This window comes from Marmota marmota, unplaced genomic scaffold, assembly GCF_001458135.2.
Source record: "Marmota marmota marmota unplaced genomic scaffold, marMar, whole genome shotgun sequence".
NCBI lineage: Eukaryota > Metazoa > Chordata > Mammalia > Rodentia > Sciuridae > Marmota > Marmota marmota.
In genome coordinates this window covers 22,343,853-22,364,490 of record NW_026000153.1, presented here as the reverse complement: position 1 = coordinate 22,364,490, position 20,638 = coordinate 22,343,853, and the positions used below count along the sequence as shown (strand labels likewise).

Sequence of the window (20,638 nt, the reverse complement as noted above, 5' to 3'; positions counted from 1 at the left end):
GGAATATTCTTTTTACCATTTTGCTTTACTTGAGTATTTAGCAAGATTCCACAAATAGCTCTGATTTTTCAGTGCACTTTTGGTGGAGTCTCATGGCCGGTCCAGAGCTCAGTGCTTCTCATGCCTGGGTCAGCCCCATAATGCAGTCGCCCTCCCCACAGTGCCTCCTGTCTCCTGAGCAAGGCTGCAGTCCAGAGCAAGACCAGGAAAGCTGTGCTATATATCTGTCTATATGTAGATATTGGTATATGTTCTATATATTGAAGTATTTTGTGGCTATTAGAATTTTTTAAAAAATAAAATGGTAAATTGCCTGTTTTAGTGCTAGTGCTAGTTTAAGTAAAGCATAGGATTTAGGTAGGGATTTAGAAGGATTCAGGTATTCTGTGCTTATCTTGCTTATTTTGTGTTTTGTTCATGACAACATACACATCTGTACTTTTCAATTTTTGACAATCTTTGATACTTCAAAGGCACTGTGTAAAGTGCACTTGTGTTTTCAGCTTTTGTCTCTGGAATTGATGATTCATCTAAAAGCTTTTCCTTTGCAGGTATTAAATCTTTCAGAAAAGAGATATGACCTTACAAAGCTTAACCCAAAGGTATGAACTTTATACTTTCTATTCTGAGTTTTGTAAAATGCCAAGTAATGCTTGTTCTGCTGGTGCAAAAGTAATTTGTTGCTTTTCATGGAATGGGACTTGATGAGAGGTGTTGGGTACCTGTTGGTTAGTTTTTAATTGAAATTGTTAGTTTTAGTTTGAAATAATTATAGGTTATTAGGAAGTAGTAACAAAAATACAGAGAGGTCCCGTGTACCCTTCACCCAGTGGTGGCATCTTGCGAAACTAATGAAGGCTGAGCATCCTCACTCTGAAAATCTGATATCCAAAGAGCTTCACAGTCTAACTTTCTGAGCTCTGGCCTGATGCTGCCTATGGAAACCTCAGGAAACTTTTTTTTTTCATATGCAAAATTATTGAAAATAATTGTAATTGTTAAAATAATGGTATAAAATTGTATTTGGGCTATATTGCTTAGGTGTATATGAAACATAAATGTATCTTATTTTACACATTCAGGCTTACTAAAATCTGAAAAAATAAACAAATCTAAAACACAACTAGCTCTATGCATTTTGGACAAAGATTATCAACCTGAAGGAAAGTATCAGTGCCAGGAAAGTGACATTGGTTTAGTGCCCAGACCTCTAACACATTTCACTAGTTTTTCACACACTTTTGTGTGTGTGTCCATGTGCACACACACTTTTCTGCCACCTTCACATGTGTGTAGGTTTGTATAATTACCACAGTCAGGATGCAGAATATTTCCATCACTACAAAGATGTTTCTCTGCTATCTTCCCCCCCTCCCCCCGCCTCTTTCCACCTCTTTAAAGTCACAACCATGAACTATTTCTTTCAATAGCAAGGATTCAGGGAAAAAATTTAAGACTATGTAAGTATAAGTTCAAGTGTATTATATATACATACATACAGGTATAAGCATATACATTATATATTGGAATATTTTACAGTTACTAGAGTAAAAAAAAAAAATATAGCCAAAGCATTCCCTAATTCCCAAACCCCAAATCTGAATATTCCAAAATCTAACAAGTTTTGAGCATTGTCTTAGTGCCCCAGAGTTTCAGGTTTCAGAGCATTTCAGACTTTGGGTTTGGGATTAGGGGTACTCAACTGCTAATGTGTATTCAAGTCGTCTAAAATTTGGAAAACTCTGAAATCTGAAACATTTAGGCCCTAAGCATTTTCAGAGGGATCCTTAACTGATAGTAACATGATACAAACTTATTTAAATAAAAGTTAACAAAAAGTGAAATATAGAATCGATGTATGATAGTATCTTAAATGTGCTAAATATACATAGTAGAGACCAAGGAATTCATCAAAATGTCATAGTGGTTATGTCTGAACGGTTGGCCTGGGCATGTGACTTTTCCTGCTTTGGCAGTTTTCTGAAGTATCCAATTCATTGCAAACTATTCTACTTACTTTTAGCCTAGGAGCCCTGCCCTTCTTCCTTCTTAAAAAAGGAAATACAAGGAAATGCAACACCACCATGTGGCCACCTTGAGCTTTAGGTTTGGAGTGTGTGTCCTTTGCTCAGAGCTTCAACTCTTGTGCACAGTGACTGGATTGGTGACTTTATTTTTCTTTCATGGGCACATTCCTGCCTTTGGAGGAGTTTGTTGTGTCCCAAGACTATAGGATCGGCCTTTGTCCCCGTGATGCTCCATGCACCCCTGACTCTGGTTTTTAATCTGAGGGAAAAATTTTAGCAGTGGCTTGGACCAGGGACTCCTGCTTTTAGATCTTGGAGGTCCTTAGTCTCTCCCTACAGAACCCTGCACCATTAGTGCCTCCAAAAGGCCTTTCTAGAATTGTCACCTTGGTGCAAAAGAGCAGATCAACCCCTGGCAGAAGCCTGTGGGTGACAATGCATTGTCTTCTTTCCAGGAAAGGAACCTGGCCATGATGCTCATTGCTTTTTAAAAAAAGGACTATGCAGCATTGTTATTCATTCTCGAATGAATTATATTAATAGATGAAAGAAGTGATTATGAGATGACCTCAGAAGGCTTCAGGAGTTGGAAACTAAGGCAGCTCTTTCTCTTTGCAGATCATGGATGTGGGCTGGCCAGAGCTGCATGCACCACCCCTTGACAAGATATGTACCATATGCAAGGCACAGGAGTCCTGGCTAAACAGTGACCCCCAGCATGTGGTTGTCATCCACTGCAGGGTGAGTGTCCCCATCTCCCACATACTCTGGGGGGCCAGCTGGGCTTCAGTGGTTGGAGAAACCCTAAGGAGATCAGTGCTGATCACAAGAAGTAGCTGAGCCATGTTTCCATAATTAACTTCCAGCTGGTAGGACAGGCTCTGCATGACTTTGCCATTAGGTCTTCTTACTTGTCCTGAAGAATAAGAAGAAGAAGAGGGGGGGAGGGGGAGAGGGAGGGGAAGAGGAAGAGGAGGAAAGAAGGAAGGAAGAAGAGGAAGAGGAAGGCGGAAGAAAGAAGAAGGAAGGAAGGAAGAAAGAATTACTAAACCTGCAGAGTTTGGCTTTTGATTTCATAGGACTGGGGTCTTTGGTGTTGCTGGGTTTAAAAAATACAGTACCCTTAGCCCTCCATTTCATTTCAGTTGATGACTTCAGTTTTTTAATGAATTTGAAATAAGTTTGTAGATCCTCAGGGAGGAAATTACCACAAGACATCTCCAAATTGTGTCCTCTTCATAAGCAATTCAAAGCTCTGTTAGTGGACTTTTATCAGGAACACATTGAATATTTTCCAAACTGATGCACTGTTACTTTGCACTACTCTGTTGTCATGTAAACTGTTTCTGAATCACTCCAAAAATGGGCCATGAGAGATAAGCCCTCTTTTAATTTGAAATTGCTGATGTCCATGTTAACCAAAGTTCATCATCATCATAGCTGCGGGGGTGGAATTGCTGACATTGGCCAGAATCCGCCGGCTTTGCAGAATCTGTGTCCTTCCACACATGCCAGGAATGGCTCACATAGCTGGGCCTGTCTCAGCCTGGGTAGGAGCTGAGTGAGGGGTCAGGCTGCCACATCCCCCTCTCCTGTTTGATGCAGTGTAGAACTCTGTGGGTGTGTTCCTTCTCACCCCTCTCAGCTGCCCCCCCGATTGTGGATTGAGCAGGTAGGCTGGGCTTCTTTGGGGAGATTCTATTCACATCACACCCTCAGGTTTGACGTCCGTGATGAAGAATACTCACAGCAAATTCCTGCAGTCAAGAATTCTGTGACTTTTATTGCGATCAGGCCAAATTTGTTCAAATCCAAGAGATTGTTGCCTACACTAAAAGCTGGAGGTTGGGAATGTAGCTTGGTGATAGAGCGCTTGCAAGGCGTGCATGCAGCCCCGGATTTGATCCCCAGCATGGCCAGAAAATAAAACAAAACCAACGCCATGAGCTGATTCTGACTGCCACCTGGTTTCCTACCACCTGTGAGTTAAGAGGTGTTTTTAGGTGACAGTTGTATGAAGTTCAGGTTTCATTTGTGGAGTTTGGCTACCCCCATTTCTTTCTTTCTTTCTTTTTTAGAAAGAGAGAGAGAGAGAGAGAGAGAGAGAGAGAATTTTTAAATATTTATTTTATTTTTTTTTTAGTTTTCGGCGGACACAACATTTTTGTTTGTATGTGGTGCTGAGGATCGAACCCGGGCTGCACGCATGCCAGGCGAGCACGCTACCGCTTGAGCCACATCCCCAGCCCAACCCCCGTTTCTTTACGCTTATCATAGCTATTTCCACCCACATCGTGGTTGAGATTTGAGAATCTGCACCAAGACCATGAAGTCCATGAAGCCTAAAATATTTGTTATATGGCTTTTTCAAGGAAAGGTTTCATATCAGGGTAATCCTGGCCCAGGAAAATGAATTTGGAAATGTTCAGTTTTTTGGACGATTTTTAGGGTTGAGATTATTTCTTTAAATGTTCAATAGAATTCTTCCATGAAACCATCTGGCCCTGAGCTTATCTTTGATGGGAGGCTTTTTATTTTTGTCTTAATCTCCCTGTTTATTATAGTTTTGTTCAGATTTTTTGTTTGTTTATGAGTTGGTCTTAGAGGTTGTATGCTTCTAGGCTTTTCTTCTAGTTTATCCATCTCATTGTAAGTATAGAATCATCCATTGTAGTCTCTTGTGATCCTTTATATTTCTGTGCTGTTGGTTGTGATATGTTCCTCTTTCCTTCATTTCTATTTATTTGGGTCTTATATTTATTAATCTTAGTTAATCTAAATGTTTGCTAATTTTGTTTGTCATTTCAAATATCCAAATCTTAGTTTTACTGCTGTTTTCTATTGCTTTTTGAGTCTTCTTTTGTTCTGCTTAGATTTTTGTTAGTTCCTTCCTTCTATCAACTTTGGGCTAAGTTCTTATTTTCCTAATTTCCTGACACATAATGTTAGGCTGTTTGAAAACTTTTTTTGTTTTGAGGTAGTTTATTGCTCTAAACTTCCTCTTGAAATTGCTTTTGCTGTGTCCCATAAATTTTAGTATGTGTGCTTCTTCCATTTTTGTTTGTCTCAAGATATTTTAACTTCTTCTTTGACCCAATAGTTTTTCAGGAGCATGTTGTTTAACTTCTACATATTTGTGAATTTTCCAAGATTCCTCCTGTTACTTATTTAAAGTTTCATACCATGGTGGTCAGAACAGATATTTGATATGATTTCGGTCTTCGTAAATCTGTTAAGACTTGTTTTGTGAACTAACATGCCTTCTATCTTGGAAAATATTTTGCATTCTCTTGAGAAGATGGTGCAATCTGCATGTTTGTTGTTCTGTATGTTTCACAGGTTGATTTGGTTATTGGTTTTCCATCTGGATGATCTGTCCATTATTGAAAGTGGGGATATTGAAGTCCTCACAGTTAATATGTTGCTGTCTCTCTTCCCTGAGATTTCTTAGTATATACTTTATGTGTCCATAATTAGTCCCACAAAAATGACTGATAGAAGATATCAGCAGTAATGGTCACAACTTGTGTGCCTGCTTTTGGCTGAGGTGTTGTTTCTTGTAGATGAATTTCTGCCCTCAAACGTAATTTTATGTAAAAAACATGTTAGTAGCTTTACAGTTAATGACTCTATATGCTAGGATTCAATAACAAAGAATTTGTCGAGTTCCTGCTTTGAGTATCTATCAGAAATGCCTTTAACTTTCACAGAACAGAGAGAAGAATAATCCTGGTGACATTTGCATGTGATTGTTGCTTGATCGAAAGTTTGACTTGGATTTTTCTTTCCTTTTTGAGGATAGAGTTAGGGAGCTGCATACCAAATGGCTCTGCAAACTTCTTAAAAGATCCAGGTAGTATGTATTTTAGGCTTTGTAGGCTGCCTGGTCTTGCTGCAATTCCTCAAACCTGATGCTGCAGTGTAGGTGGAGGGTTCTTTAAAGAAATATGCATGCTGTGTCCCCCTCAGACTCAGTGGTAGACACTGATGTTCTAACATCATATAATTTTCGCATGCCTCAGAATCTCATTTTTTTTTTTTTTTTTTTACTTTTTCTTCATTGGTGTAAAAATGTAAGGACTCTTAGCTCATTCATAGCTTGTAGGAAAAGAGATAAAGAGCTGGCCAGCTGTGATTTCCCAACTGCTGTTAGCAAGTAGGTTATGGTGGTGTGTTTTTGAAGGTGCAGTGTGTGGGTGGGTGCATCCTGCCTCATGGCTTCCCCTTCTGTTGCTGTTGGTCATGTTGACTTGTGTACTGGGCTGCGTCTGTCTGTGGTTATGATTTGAGGGATCCTTTTCCCATCACAGCAGCTTCCTGGCACAAGGGTCCCTCTGTCTGTAAGGAGGAAGGCCAAGTGGGGGTGCCCGGGAGCTTGGGTGGTATCAGGCACCAGGGTGGTGAATCTGCAGTCTTGCCCTGTGTGCAGCCCTGGTTGCTGTCAGCCTGTGAGCGGGCATTTACTCCTATTTCACGGGGTAATTAAGTCATGCTAATTTCTACAGTTCCTGGCACAGTTTTGTCCAGCCTAATTGGGAGGTGGTGAAATGTCTGTTGCTGGCTAAGTCTGCCCTGCAGGGCTTCTGCAGACACCCTGATTGACACCTGCTCTGGCTGTGGGCTCCCTGCCTGCAGGTTCCCTACTCTGGAGGCTACACTTGAGTGCGGCTTACTCCTAACAGGGAGGCAGAGGGAACAAAGCTGGCCTACCCTCTAAAGCAAGCTCTCTGTCATTCTGTTCTGACAGAGAACTCTGGTGAGCGAGCGTTCTGTCAAATTGCATTTCTGAAAGCTGCGGGTTTCCAGAGAACATTTGTTCATCTTTTGTTTCCTGCAGGGCGGGAAAGGGCGCATCGGAGTGGTCATATCATCCTACATGCACTTCACCAACGTCTCGGCCAGGTAGGATGGAGACGAGGGCTCATCATCATGGGGTGTTGGACACTGAGACTATGAGGGGTGGATGGTGATCTTTTAATGGAGTTACCCTGGACATATTTCCTGTCCGCAGTACCATAGTGATCTGTGTGTAAAACCCAGCTTCCAGAGAAGGATTTACACTACAAAATGAAAAAGACATTTTCCTATTTGAGGGTGTGTATGATGGATGCCAAGGACTTTCATGGAGGCATGAAAACTGAATGAGCCTAGTCATTTACTAATAAAGACAAGAGGTAATATTATTGCTATTAAAAGTAAGAGCAGAATTCTTGCTAGATTAGGTCATACCTTATAAATAAGGTATGACCTAATCTAGCAATAAGGTAGACCTAATCTAGCCGCACCATTTTTTTTTTTTTTTTACATACACTTGGCCTCTGGGAAGGACACTGAATGTTTTACTATTCTTCCTGAATCCTCCCAATTAACCTGTGAGGCAGTTATTGCTATTCCCATTGCACAGATGAAGAAACAGAGGCTCAGAGACATGGGGCAGCTTGTCCAGCCTCTGAGTGGGAAGCTGGTTTGGGCCAGCAGGTGAGATAGTAATTGTGGGGACTTTAAAGGAGCCACCAGGGTCCCCTCTGCTAGAAGTTAAATAGACACTACATGGTCACAAGGATCTCAGCTTTGATCTAGTCTCAGGCATTGGTCATCCATGGTTTATGTACCCTGATAGGCTTTCAAATGCCAGGATCTCCTTGTATACTAAAATTCAGTTTGGACAGTATCATTCTTGGGTTGGGGGTGTAGTTCACTGGTAGAGCATATGCATGTGCAAGCCCCTGGGTTTTGATCCCCAACACTGCAAAAAAAAAAAAAAGAAAAAGAAAATATCATTCCTTGTGGATTTTGCGTTTGTACCAACCCTGCTTCTCAATGGCTACCTTGTGAAGCCTGAGCTATTCCAGGCTGAGGAAATACAAGCCTACTCATAGAAGCCAATGAACCTTTTCCTTGCTAGTGAGAAGGAGTGAAATTTGACTTTCAGAATGTTTTCTCTGGAAACAAATTGGGGAGCTGGTGCCTGCCAGGGAGGAAACCCAACCCCTGAGTGAAAATAAGAGCCCCTCTGGGTGAGAATAAGCATTTGTGCGTGTGCCAGACACATTGAGATTCCTGTGTCACATCGACCCCTCAGTTAAACCAGAGGTATTTGGTCAGAGACCAAATTTAGCCTGCTGGTTCTAGACAGAGACCACCCTGAGCCTTTCTGCCCCACAATGCAGTTCTGTCTGAACTGAAGTTCTGCATGCTGTTGGGGGTGCTTGCACTTGGGGGAAGCATGGAGAGGAAGCTTTGCTTGTTTAAAGCACATTCCTGGGTCTCTGCTTAAAAACCCTGCCTTCTCCAGAGAGTCCATGTGAGCCTTTCTGAGCCTCAGTATTTTCATGGGGACAGGGAGTTATAGCTGAATCTCCTGAGTGTTGTGAGGATTCCATGTGTCACTGCTTGCAATACGCTTGGAACAGCACTGACACTCAGGTGTGAGCTATCATTCATGCTGCTGTTTTTAGGAGGAGTAACAGGATTAAGTGCTTTCCATTTAAGTGGTCTGACACCACAGCACTTTCTGTCACTGTTTTTCTATATTAACACTGTTTCCTGAATACCTGCCCCAGTATTGTTTGAGCAGCTGTCCAGTACTCTGTTCTATAGATAATTTTCTGTGTTTAAGTGTTTGCTGGTTTTACCTGTCCCGGTTACATGATGTTTTTCTTTAGAATTTAAGTTGCTTCCGCTTATTCTTTCCTCAAGTGCTTGCATGAATACCCTCATGTTATACATTTTGTATCATTCCTGCAGTGTTCTCCCTTAGGTTATGTATTAGAACTAATCAGAGGAGCATACCAGTTTAAGGCCTTTATCACAAAACTGCGAATAGCACAAAACAGAAACATAAACAAAAAAAAAAAAAAGAAAGAAAGAAACTTCAAGACACAAAGAACACTCGTATCAGCACTATAAAAATATGAGTTCAAAAGAAAGCCAGAAATGATATTATTAAAAGTAATAATACGATTAATATTGAACAAAAACACCAGCCATGCCAGGTGTGGTGGTGCACGCTTATAATCCCAGTGACTTGAGAGACTGAGGCATGAGGATTGTGAGTTCAAAGCCAGCCTCAGCAACTTAGCAAGGTCTTAAGCAACTTAGTGAGACCCTGTCTGTAATAAATATAAATAGGGCTGGGGATGTGGCTTGGTGGTTAAGTGCCCCTGGTTCAAACCCCAGTACCAAACAAAAAACAAAAAACAAAAAACAAAAAATAACCCCCCTCCCCACACACACTGACCAAAATGTATTCTCAACATTTAATTAAACAAAAATGTGCTCAATAGTCAGTAAGTGGTATATAATTCCATGTTTCAACTTAAATGATAAATTTACTCTGTGTGAAATATTCAGTGCTTAATTGGGCCCTTCTGTTTTGGGAAAACCCCACCAGCCTAGCCCCTTGTTCAGATAAATACAAGCAGCAAGCCCTTCATTATACAACATTCAATGGGAGTCAATCACATTAACATTGACTTTGAGTATTTTTCCTTTGTATTTCTGCCTATCTCATTGCATATTTTTTTCTGGGTTTTTAAGTTGTCCACAATTTCTGAATATATCATTTTTTTTTTTTCTGGAGGGATACATACACATTTTTCTCAGGAGAAGGCCCTTACTTTTGTCAGATTTTCAAGGAAGCCTTTAGCTCACCTGTTAAGTCTCAATCAATCATGTTCTATGATTTATCATGAAGTCACTTCAGAAAACCCAGGAGTGCCCTGCTGTGAGGTTTCCAGAAGGTTCTGTGAATACTACTTGTGGGCACTTTGGAGCTGGAGTTGAATGTCAGACATGTTGCTGGAAAGCAGTTTCCCTCCTGCAGCAGTCACTTCAGAAATGTCCTTATGCAACCCTGAGGCCTCAGACTCCTTTCCAGCCCATCCTGGGCTGCCTCGTCCCCAACCCTCCTCAAGCCTGTTCTGAGAAGTGACTTTGAACTGAGTGTCCCACACTTGTCTCTTGGAACTTCACAGGGGTATGCTCTGACATGTTCTGGGCTTGCTCCTCATATCTTTGTGGTCCTGAGACTGGGTCAGCCACCTGCTTGCTGAGGAGCCTTAACCAGTTCTTCTCCTGCTGAGCTGAGTGTACGGCACGTCTAGGCGTCACACCCTTAGATAAGGTACCTGTATTTCAGGTAGGAGTTCAAACCTTGCAGGTGTGGTTCCCACTTTGAGCTGAACATATTCCTGCAGGGAAATGAAGTCTAAGAAGAAAAGCTTGGCACGAGTGTGCACAGGTGGAGTAAAAGCACAAAGCCCCCAGTGGGAGGTGGTTGCCCTGAACAGGCACAGGATGTATGTCTCAGGCCACTCAGCCTCATGGTGACTGGCAGTTCCACCTAGTTAATTCTGTCTCTCTCTCTTCTTCCCCAGTGCTGACCAGGCCCTTGATAGATTTGCAATGAAGAAGTTTTATGATGACAAAGTTTCGGCTTTAATGCAGCCTTCCCAGAAACGGTACGTATCCATCCTGGAGCCCAGAGGGAAAAGATGAATAGGATTTTACCTTTAGACAAATGCAAGCAGAGGACTTCTAATCTGCCCCTCAACAGTGCCCTTGAATTGTGCAGAAGAACATGAGGAAAGGGCTTGATCTGGCAGAAATGAGGAAATGAGCCACCCTCTGGGTCTGGTGAGAGCCCCTACACTGCAGTTTACTTTGAGAGAGGTAGACCCAGTATCCCCTTTTCCTCACTCACAATGGGGGTCTTCCTGTTCTGCAGCCAGTGAGTTCTAATTTCCATGATCATGTTGGAACTTGTTTCTGCCTGCTAGACGGGAGATCAGTGAACCTGTTCTGTAGCAGGCTAAAGGGTGGATGCTTCATGCTTTCCAGGCTGCGTGGTCTCTATCACCATTGTTCTAAGACAAATGCAACCATAGACAAAGGGAAGTAAGTGAACATAGTTGAATGCTAGTAGAATTTTACTGATAGGAAAAAGGCCAAAGGTTGAGCAACCATGTGCCAACTCCTGTGCACCAGCTCCCTGAAGCCAGGGAGGATTTCTCTTTGACATTGCCCACCACCCCTATCTGTCCTCAGCATGGCTCCTGGAAATGCTGGGGAATGGCCATGGTGGAGCAGGACTTTCTCCTTTGATGCTTGCCCTCCTGGCTAAGGTCAAGAGGAACTTGAGCAGGGTGGGGTGTGCAGTGAGAAGCACCAACTTCCTCTTCCAGATGTACTTCCTTGGCAGATGGCAACCCGTGGAGCCCAGCACATATCTCCATCACAGTTTTACTTTAAGGCAAATAGTAGGCAATTTGTCCAAGAATTAACAAGGCAGTTGAAAATTGTTTTCTATCTTGGAGACAGGATCGTAGTATCCCGACCTTTTGTAAGTGAGTCATGATCCTCCACATCTGTTTTCTCTGGTGAAGCCAAGGGCTGTGTCAGGAGATATGGAGAACAATTTCAGGGACTGCCAGAGGCGCCTTCTCCTTCTGTTGTGGGTGTCTCCAAAGGCCTGGGTCTGTCTCTGCTCAGACTGGGGAATGTTGGAGGAATGTGGGCTACATGTGGGACTATGGGTTGGAGCCTGGCTGTGTCTGAACAACAGGCCCCTCAAGGAATGCAAATTGTATTAAAAACCTGGTATATTATTAGTATTATAGTTAAATAGCCCTTGTTCTATTTTGAACCATAAAGCATTATTTTTTCACTGAGCAGTTCCCAAAATGGGAATCTATATGACCTCTTGCGCAGAAGATAGGGTGTTAACAAGATGTGAGCCATGCAAAAAGATGTCTAGCACACACCAGGGAGGCATGGCCTCCTTATTGTCTCCTTTTTGTTCTTATTATTTATTGAACCAGCAATTTTTTAATAACATTAAAAGAGTGTGGCGAAGGGGAATACTTCTCGCTTTAACATGCCCACAGCTTTGGTGCATCTGCCTGCTGTGCATCTGTAATTGATGAAATGTGATGTTCAGCTTTGCATTCCAAGCCTAATGCCTTGCACCCAAGATCAGGGGACTGCCCCTAATTCTCCATCTTTTTCTGATATGTTGCTCAGTGCCTGCATTAGAAGATGCTCACCAAATAATTATTGAGTTGGTGAACAACTGAATGCATGTGTAAGAGAAATCTGGAGGGATGTTTGAGACCAAAGAATGTGCAATGACAGCCTTTATGGGAGCAGGGAGACTTCATTGTCCTACAGACACCCTGTGGACAGGGGTTCCTTGTGGACTATTTTAGGACCAAGGCCAAGAAATCAATTCAAATTCAAGCTCACAATAATCACTTCTGAGATTGAATAATAAGCTTAGGATTTGTGGCCGACAAGCTCCAAAATCTCAACAGCAACTTCTAAAGAAGCCATTGGCAGAAAGATAAGGAACCCCTCAGAACCTTCAAATTATTAGTATAGTTATCCGTTGGTATCGTCAGGGGACTGGTTCCAGAAACTTCATGATTCTAAAATTTGCAGATACTCAAGTTCCTTATACAGAAAGATCTTGTATTTACATGAAACTTACATGCATCTTCCTGTCTACTTGAAATCACATCTAGAAGACTTATAAATGTAAATGAGTTTATGTAAATAGTGGTTGACACTGTATATTTTAGGGAATAATGAAAAAACAAAACAAAAACCTGTCCATGTTCAATACAGATGCATTTCTTTCCCTACCAAAGTTTTTGATTTAAGTTTGGTGGAACTCGTGGATATAGAACTTATGGGCACAGAAGGCTGACTGTGATTATTTTTTGGATTGGTGAAGCTGTGAGCTGAGTGACCCTTCATAGACAGAGATGGAGAGCTGGTGACTGTTGAGAGCCAATTTCAGGCAGGGCAGGCTCTCTGCTTCAGAGACAGAGTCCTGGGGCAGATGCAAGTGGTTTTCTTTGTTTTCCCCCATGGTCAACAGTGGGACTGTGGTCTTGGACTCTGTGTCCTTCTTTGGGAGCTTGTGGAGAAACAGTATTCTGCTGCCGTACCTTGACCTTACTCATCTGAAGGAAGAAACTTTTTGTGGTCTTTTGTACATGAGCGATAACCCCAGTTGGGTAGAAATGGAGGCTTTGCCCATAGTGTGGGACAGGAGCTAATGGCTTCTGAGCAAGGAGCGATCTCAGCTTCCTGGAGGACAGCTGTTTGTCCCCTGCAGAAAGTGGTGACATCTCTGACTTCAGCTAAAGTCAGCTTCTCACACTGTTGGTAACAGGAGCCCTTGGGTGCTGCAGAATGTTCCACATTTCCATGAAATTGTGAAACAAGTACCAATTTTATTCTGAGGTCTGGGTGCACAATAGGCCCTTGCAGGTCCAGCCTGTAAAGGACCTGCTTACCTGAGTGGTTATTGCAGAACTGCCCACACCCATAGCCAGGAGCCCATGGACTGTATACATTGGGCTGGGGCTCTCACAGGAGGGCCTGGGGAAGAGCTGTCACTTGTGCTCAGGGCCACCCAGTGCTAGAGGGTGACTCAGGATGTAAAATCTAGGTGACTAAAACTAGATGAACAGAGAAAGTAGGGGACAAATGACAGATGGACTACTGGTCTTATCTCATAGTCCTACAACCACTGAAAGACTCCCATCTTAATTGACAGTTTGTTGGATGCCAAATGTGCCTCATTTATCCAGCCTCAAATAGCATGAGGTGCATCATTAGAACTGCTGTCAGGGAACTCAGGGCAGGGGCAGCTCTGGGCTACCAGGTACACAGGGCATCAGGGAGTGTCAGGCAGGGCACAGGGAGGGAGGCCCAAGGCCGAGGGAACATCAGAGCTGGAGGAGGGTCCAACACATGTTCCGGTCATTGCTGCCTTGTCCTGTCTCATGAGGACCCTGTGGATCACACGCGCCTAGTATAGAAACTTCCCTCTGAGTGCACAGGGCTGAGCCTAGAATTCAGACAGGAATAGTCACATCTTCCAGGCCCATGATAGTCCCAAGTGGTCTTTACCTTGGAGCTGGGCCACTAAGAGAGGACCTAAGAGGAGACTCTTGGGGAAGAGTAGCTCAGGGACTTCTGAGGTCAAAGAACCTCTTACGGTTGGTGTGGGAGGTGCCATGTACAAGTGAGAGTGAACCTTGACTGTTCCTCAGGCCTCCTGAGTGGGAGCAGAAAGTCATGGGGGGAATGAGTTGCTGGGCCTGCATCATGTGGCCCCAGATGCTGGCCTGACCTGGGACGGGGTTTGGGGAACGGGTGAGGAGGCTTCCCAGGTGTCGGTGCCCAGGCATGGGAGATGCTTATGCCTCTTTGTCCCTGCTATTTAGCGAGAGGCCATGTAGGCAGTTCCTAGCATTGATAATGGAGCCGCCGCCAGGGCTGTGACCCTCTGAGGCTTCAGCAGATAACCACTTTGAGTTGTGCAGCAGGACAGGACCTTCTGATTGTCTCAGGAGACAGTTTCCTCCTGCTGAGACTTGTGCAGTGCTGAGAGTGCTGCTGTGGGGTCTCAGCCGCTGTTCTTTGCAGGTACGTGCAGTTTCTCAGCGGGCTTCTCTCAGGGTCAGTGAAGATGAATGCCTCACCCTTGTTCCTGCATTTCGTCATCCTGCACGGCACCCCTAACTTCGACACTGGAGGAGGTGAGAGATTTCCATGGCATGGAGCCCGTGATTTGGTAACAGGCCCCCTCCCTGATTCTGCGACATCCTGAATCTGTCCCTCAGCTTCCTAGTTGTAGAAGCAGCTCTGTCGTGTGGACAAAGCTTCAACTTTGGGAGACTGTTTGAAACAGTTGGTTAGGAGAGGGACAGGGAACCAATACTCCTGTGCCTGTGTACAAGCAATCTGGAATGCCGTGTCATCCTAGGCCAGCAGTCCTGTGGGTCAGCTGTACACTTGGTCTCAGGCTCACACAGCGGTGAGGGAAATCAGCATGAAAGAGATTTCCCAGCTGCTTCAGGATCCCATCTTATCCCTCCTCCTTAAAGTGATTTCAAGAGAGAGAGCACCTAGCACAGGATTGGCATCAGGACCTTTTGCCCTGGTCCCTAGTCCCATGCAGGTACCCATAGCCTGTGGGTGGTCAAGACCTTGTCCCCTCCTCAGTCCCATGTAAGTGCTCACAGCACATGGCTGGTGTCAGAATCCTGTCTGCTTCTCCCTTATGTGATTTAGATAGTTGCAGTTTCATCCTTTTGCAGTGCTGAGGATAAATCTAGGGCATCTAGGCGATGGTTCTATCACTGAGTTACATGCCCAGCCCTTTTGAATTTTCTTTTGAGATTGGATCTCACTAAGTTGCTCAGGGTGGTCTCAAACTTGTACTCCTCCTTTCTCAGCCTCCTGAGTAGCAGGGATTACAGGTGTGTGCCACTGCACCTGACTTTGTTTCTTCCATTTTAAAGTGTATCTATGCCTTCCAGTCCCCCTGGTCATCAGGACCAGAGTGGACCTACTGAGCAGAAAGTGGATTGTGAGCCCTCCTGGTCTCACTATTTAGTGCCCTAGTAGGCGTCTGGATAAAGGTCAAGCTGTCTTTCTGCGGCTCATAGGACCAAATTTATTTCCTGCAGGGGCGGGAGACTCCTTATGCTCACTGAATGTGGGCAACTCTGGGAGCTGTTTCCCCAGTCTCTCTGGCAGCCTATGCAGTCTCTGATCTCTCTGCACCTGCCTCTCTTTTTTGGCTAGACTCTGATCCCATTTTTACCTGGTGTGTGTCTTTCTTTCAGTGTGCCGGCCCTTTCTGAAGCTCTACCAAGCCATGCAGCCTGTGTATACATCAGGGATCTAGTAAGTGCTGGAGCTTGTCCTGTGGCATCCTGGGGATCGTTGTAGAGCCTGGCTACCTTTCTCATGGGAAGAGGGTGTAGGCAATGAGGTGAGAAATTCCAAGGAGCCCAAGGAGCATGCAGAAGGGAAAGCCCTGGGGCAGCCTATGGTCCAACGTACGCAGGTGTCCTGTGTTCCTGCCACTTAAGTTGGCTCCATCAAGGGGGTGAACACTGGAGCCTCCAGTGGAGAGGGCCATTGCTGTTTGGAAGTGGACATATTGGAAAGATTCCCAGGACAAGGTTCCCTTATGATTTTTGTTTCTCTCTCCTTTGCATTTTTTATATGCATCAGTTTTTCTTTTTTTAATATTTAATTTTTAGTTGTAGTTGGACACAGCACCTTTTTATTTATTTATTTATTTATTTAGTCCCATTTCTGGGTTCACACTGGATGCTACGCATATTGATGGCACTTTGAAAATTTTACCTGTAGCTTGTTGAAGCTGCCTCCAACTGCACCTTTCCGGGGCTCCTTGGTCTTCTCTATAATTGGGCCCCTGGGGTAGGGTCTCAGTGCCTTCGAGTAAGTGACTGACCCTGATGTTGCTGTAAGGGCTCTCCAAGGCCTAAGAATTTTCTTAAGCCTTTTGGACACATGTTTTATAGAGTGGATTCTCAGAAATTAGATTCTGTGTTAATGGGAACATTTTATGTACATGTTCTTTTCTCAACATGTATTCTGTCCACAAAATCATGAGATTGCATAATGATGTACCTTCTTGTTTATCCCAAAGCAATGTTGGTTCAGAAAACCCCAGCAGAATCTGTATTGTCATAGAGCCGGCCCAGCTGCTGAAAGGGGACATCATGGTGAGTGCCCACTGTTTCAGTAATAATGACCCAAAAGACAGAAAAGATTTCATCATAAAACAGTAACAGCCCCTGTTTTTGAAACCCTCCCTCCAAAAAATCTGTAGGAAGGTAGAAAAGTAGCCTTTATCTTAATGCATTTGGTTAGTTTTCTGAGTAAAAGTATTTTAATTAAAGGGAGAGAACGAATTTTTGTTCTTTAGTGTCCTTGATTGTAGAGCCATTTTATATATGTAAATTTGAAAGTGAAGTCCTGATATGGTGACTGAACTCGGGACATCCCCATTTCCTGACCATAATTTGTAATCTTAACATGATCATAGCCCTCCTAGGGTGTAGCGATAGAAATAAAATATGTGTTTAGCATTAAGAGCCAGAGTACTGGTGTTATTATAGCTTGGTTAAGGATCAAAACACTGATTTCTTCAGATAATTTTGTTTCTTGGGTGTGTTCATTTTGGGAGGAGACTAATTGTTAGTGTGTGTGTGTGTGTGTGTGTGTGTGTGTTTTATCTCTCTCGGTTTTTGTTTTTTTTTTTTTTGATATCTGGGATTGAACCCAGGGGTACTTAACCTCTGAGTCGCATCCCCAGAAATTTTTTAGTTTTTGTTTTGAGACAGGGTCTTGCTAAGTTGTTTAGGGCCTCACTAAGTTGCTTAAAGCCTCACTAAGTTACTGAGGCTTCCCTTAAACTTGCCATCTTGGTGCCTCATTCTCCCCAGACACTGGAATTTAAATGTGTGCCACTATACTCCGTTGTTGTCTTTTATCTATCTTGAATACAAAGGAATTTATACAGGTAAGATAATTTTAGTAAAGATTTTGTCTAGAATAAAGAAAACCTTTAAGGCATATGTATAGCTGCCAGGATTCAGAGAATAACTTAGATACGATCTTTACATGGCCTTGGCAGACCTGCTTTGATAAAGGTTAGGTGACTCAGGTGTTCACTTTGCAGTATATATAAAAGGCTCAACCAAAGTCTTTGAAGATCCTCATTAATTTCCTCCAGAAGTTTGTATTTTAAAACTCTTTCTTAATGGATGGGGGAAAATCCCCACCTTGCCCATCCCAGATTTTCACAAAAATAAGGACAGGTGTAGTTCAGTAGTGGAGCATGTGCTTAGCATGCTCAAGACCCTAGGCTTGATCCTCAGCTCTGGGGGGAAAAAAAATCCATAAGGATAATGAGGGTAGAGACCCTGGGGATACAGTCACATCTTTTGCATGCCCTCTGAGTCCTGCAGCTTCAGTCTGTGCTGCTTCATAGGGTGGAATTCTACAGGTGGAGAAGGCATCTGAGAGGGTATAAGGGTCAGTAAGGAGTGTGGCCATGTGGCTGAGCCCTAATTTTGCTCAGCATTGTGCTGAGCACTGCACAAAATCACCTTCCATCCCCATGACAATCTCATGAAAGAACTGCACTTCCCATTTCACAGGTGGGAAAGCCGAGGGTGTAGGTGGTTACTCTATTTTCACAAGCTCATTTTTCAGCCACTCTCTTCTGCTGCCCCAAGGAGAAGGGCCCTGGGCTTGCAAAGCCTGTGATTGGAGTGCAGTGCAGCCTCCCTGCTGCCCTGGGGTTAGTAGAGAGGGGCAGGGCGAGGAGGAGGAGAGAGATTCTCCCCACCATGTGCTGCTTCATGTCTTCTGTCCAGGTGTGCAATGCTGGCCCTGGCTTTAGGACACCTGCAATCGTTGGGCAAAGGGGCCGAGCTATTTATTTATTTACTTATTTCAGTATTTGGGATTGGACCTAGGGGAACTCTACCGCTGAACTACAACCATAGCCCTTTCTATTTGAGACGGTCTAAGTTATTCCAGCTAGACTTGAACTTCCGATCCTCCTGCCTCAGCCTCCCATGCAGCTGGGATTATAGGAGTGTGAGCCTTAATTGAGGACTGCTTTGTGTCAGCTAAATCAGGCTTTACCAGCTGTGGCTCTAACCTGTCTCTAACTCTGGAATGGGGTCCAGTGTTCCAGCTTTAAAGAAGAGAACAGGAGAGGCTGGTGGGGTAGGATTGACATCTGCCTGTCATCATATCCTGTCTGCCATACAGGTTTGTGGGGGGACTGGAGTTGGCTTTTCCAGGGGGCAGCTCCCTGTCTGCAGGGATTCGTTGTTAAAGCCACGTCCCTTTAGGATGACCCACGGAAGGTAACCAAAGCTATGATATGGAGGGTGACTCTCAGGCTAGGATGTATGGCTCTCTGCCCCTCGCCACTTCCTAGAACAAGGGCAAGGCTTCTCTTCAGATGCTCCTGAGCTAGTGGCTGCAAGGTCTTCTGAGACCTGTGGGCAGACCAGTCTAATTGCGATGCCAACTGCCACTCCCCTTTCCCTATCCTTCCCTTCTTCCCCATCCTCCTTCCTCTCTCTCTTCTCCTCCTTTTCTTTACTCTCATTCTCTTGTCTGTCTTCACTTCCATTTTCTCTTTTTCTCCCTGTGATTTTTTTACCCAATAGTCTTTTTTGGAACATTTTGTCCTCTTTCGGGTCTATGGGCTTAGCCCTAGGCACAGGAAGGAAGGGAGGAGCACAGTGACTCTGTCCTGGAGGATCCTGGTGAAGACGTGGGTTTGTTTGTTTGTTTTTCCTTAAAGAGGACCTGCAGCTGCTCTGTAGCCCAGGTCGGGGGCCACTGTAGGTTGAGGCAGAGCAGTTTGGGTGAGGATTGAGTTGGATATGACCTGTGACTTGGGCATCAAGGTGCTGGGCTGGAAGAGTATTACCAACAGAGGACGCAACTTCTTGGCTTCATGGTGTCCGTAGGGGTCTTATGCCTTTGCTAGGACGTCTGGTGTTGTGAGGAAATTAAACATCTTGGACAGGAATTCTTGCATAGTTCTCTTTTGGGAAACGTGGACTTCTGCTCAGTGAGGAGCACACTTAGGTTTGTGCGGATGAAATGTGTGAACCCACATAAATCTTCCAGGACAGTGTATGACAGAGGGTGAAGGCCATGCCACATGAGGCTGAAACATCACAAGCCATTGTCACAACCAGAGAGACCATGGCTTGACTTTATGGGTGGATGGACACTGACTTTTCCCTCTGCTTCTTCACCATGAACCTCTTCCCACTGAACTGCATTCCAGCCCTGTCCCTCCCTGTAGTGGGCACTGCAACCCAAGCATGAGGTCTCAGTAAATATCACATGTGCCTGGCTGTGGCCACTGGAACGTGGCTTTGAGCAGGCTACAAGGAGCCTGTCTAGGGAGGTGGAGGCTGTGGGTGGAGGCAGCATTTGGCACTTGATTAGTGAGGCAGATCCAGGAACAAAGTAGGCGGGGCAGAGGAGGAGAGGAACCTGGGTGGGTGGGAGGCGTTCTCTGGTGGATGTGCCAGGGCTTGGTAGATGTGCCCCATCCTGGTAGAGTTCCTGGGTGTCCAGGGAGCTGAGGGAGCTAGGTGCTGCTCTAGCTCAGGAAAGTACCGTCCTGTGTGTTGGTGTTGCTGCGTGACCTTGGATGAAAAATGATGCCTGCTGGGCACCCAGAGGTCACAGCAAGGCAGCTCTGTTCTTGTGTCAGTGGCTCACAACTATTTGTTCCTAAGTGGTTTGTTATCCAACAACTAAAGAGTCAGTCTGCAACTACTTTGGAAGCAGTGATTATTTGAAATTGTTGCAAAAATTGGAGTCAAACTTGTGAGTCCACTTGGTATGGAGCAGAGACCCTCTGAAGCTCAGGCTGTGGTTAGGAGGGCCAGACCAGCTAGCATTCGTTGATGTGGCCTCTAGAGAAGCTCTTGGTCAGCAGAGAGAGGCTGAGGCCTGCAGTGAGCAAGGCGCTGAGTCAGCAGGAATGTCAGATGTGAGCATGGCTGGAGCATCATGGAAAGGTCATCTCCACTCTTCATAGCACTTGGGGCTTGTGTGGTCCTGGCCTGGGGTGAGGAGTCCCCAAAGCTCTGTGTGCCATTTCCCACAAGTGGATTCTCAGAAGGGAGAGGTGCAGACTTCATGCAAGGCGCAGGGTAGTGGGACAGCCCCCATGAGGACGTGGCACTACTGAGGACAATGCTGATGTTCGAGAACTGGAATAGTCA

General features: G+C 44.5%; 1 protein-coding gene across 7 annotated transcripts in view; it reads left to right on the top strand.

Moving 5' to 3' along the window:
• Tns3 (tensin 3) overlaps positions 1–20,638 on the top strand; it is a 266,521-nt gene that overhangs the window by 126,091 nt on the left and 119,792 nt on the right. For all 7 annotated transcript variants that reach the window (XM_048786578.1, XM_015490306.2, XM_048786577.1 and 4 more), the window contains 7 exons: positions 552–602; positions 2,646–2,768; positions 6,865–6,929; positions 10,406–10,489; positions 14,469–14,581; positions 15,674–15,734; positions 16,510–16,585. In XM_048786578.1, coding sequence (XP_048642535.1) covers positions 552–602; positions 2,646–2,768; positions 6,865–6,929; positions 10,406–10,489; positions 14,469–14,581; positions 15,674–15,734; positions 16,510–16,585 — 573 coding nt within the window. The remainder of the gene's footprint in view (positions 1–551; positions 603–2,645; positions 2,769–6,864; positions 6,930–10,405; positions 10,490–14,468; positions 14,582–15,673; positions 15,735–16,509; positions 16,586–20,638) is intronic.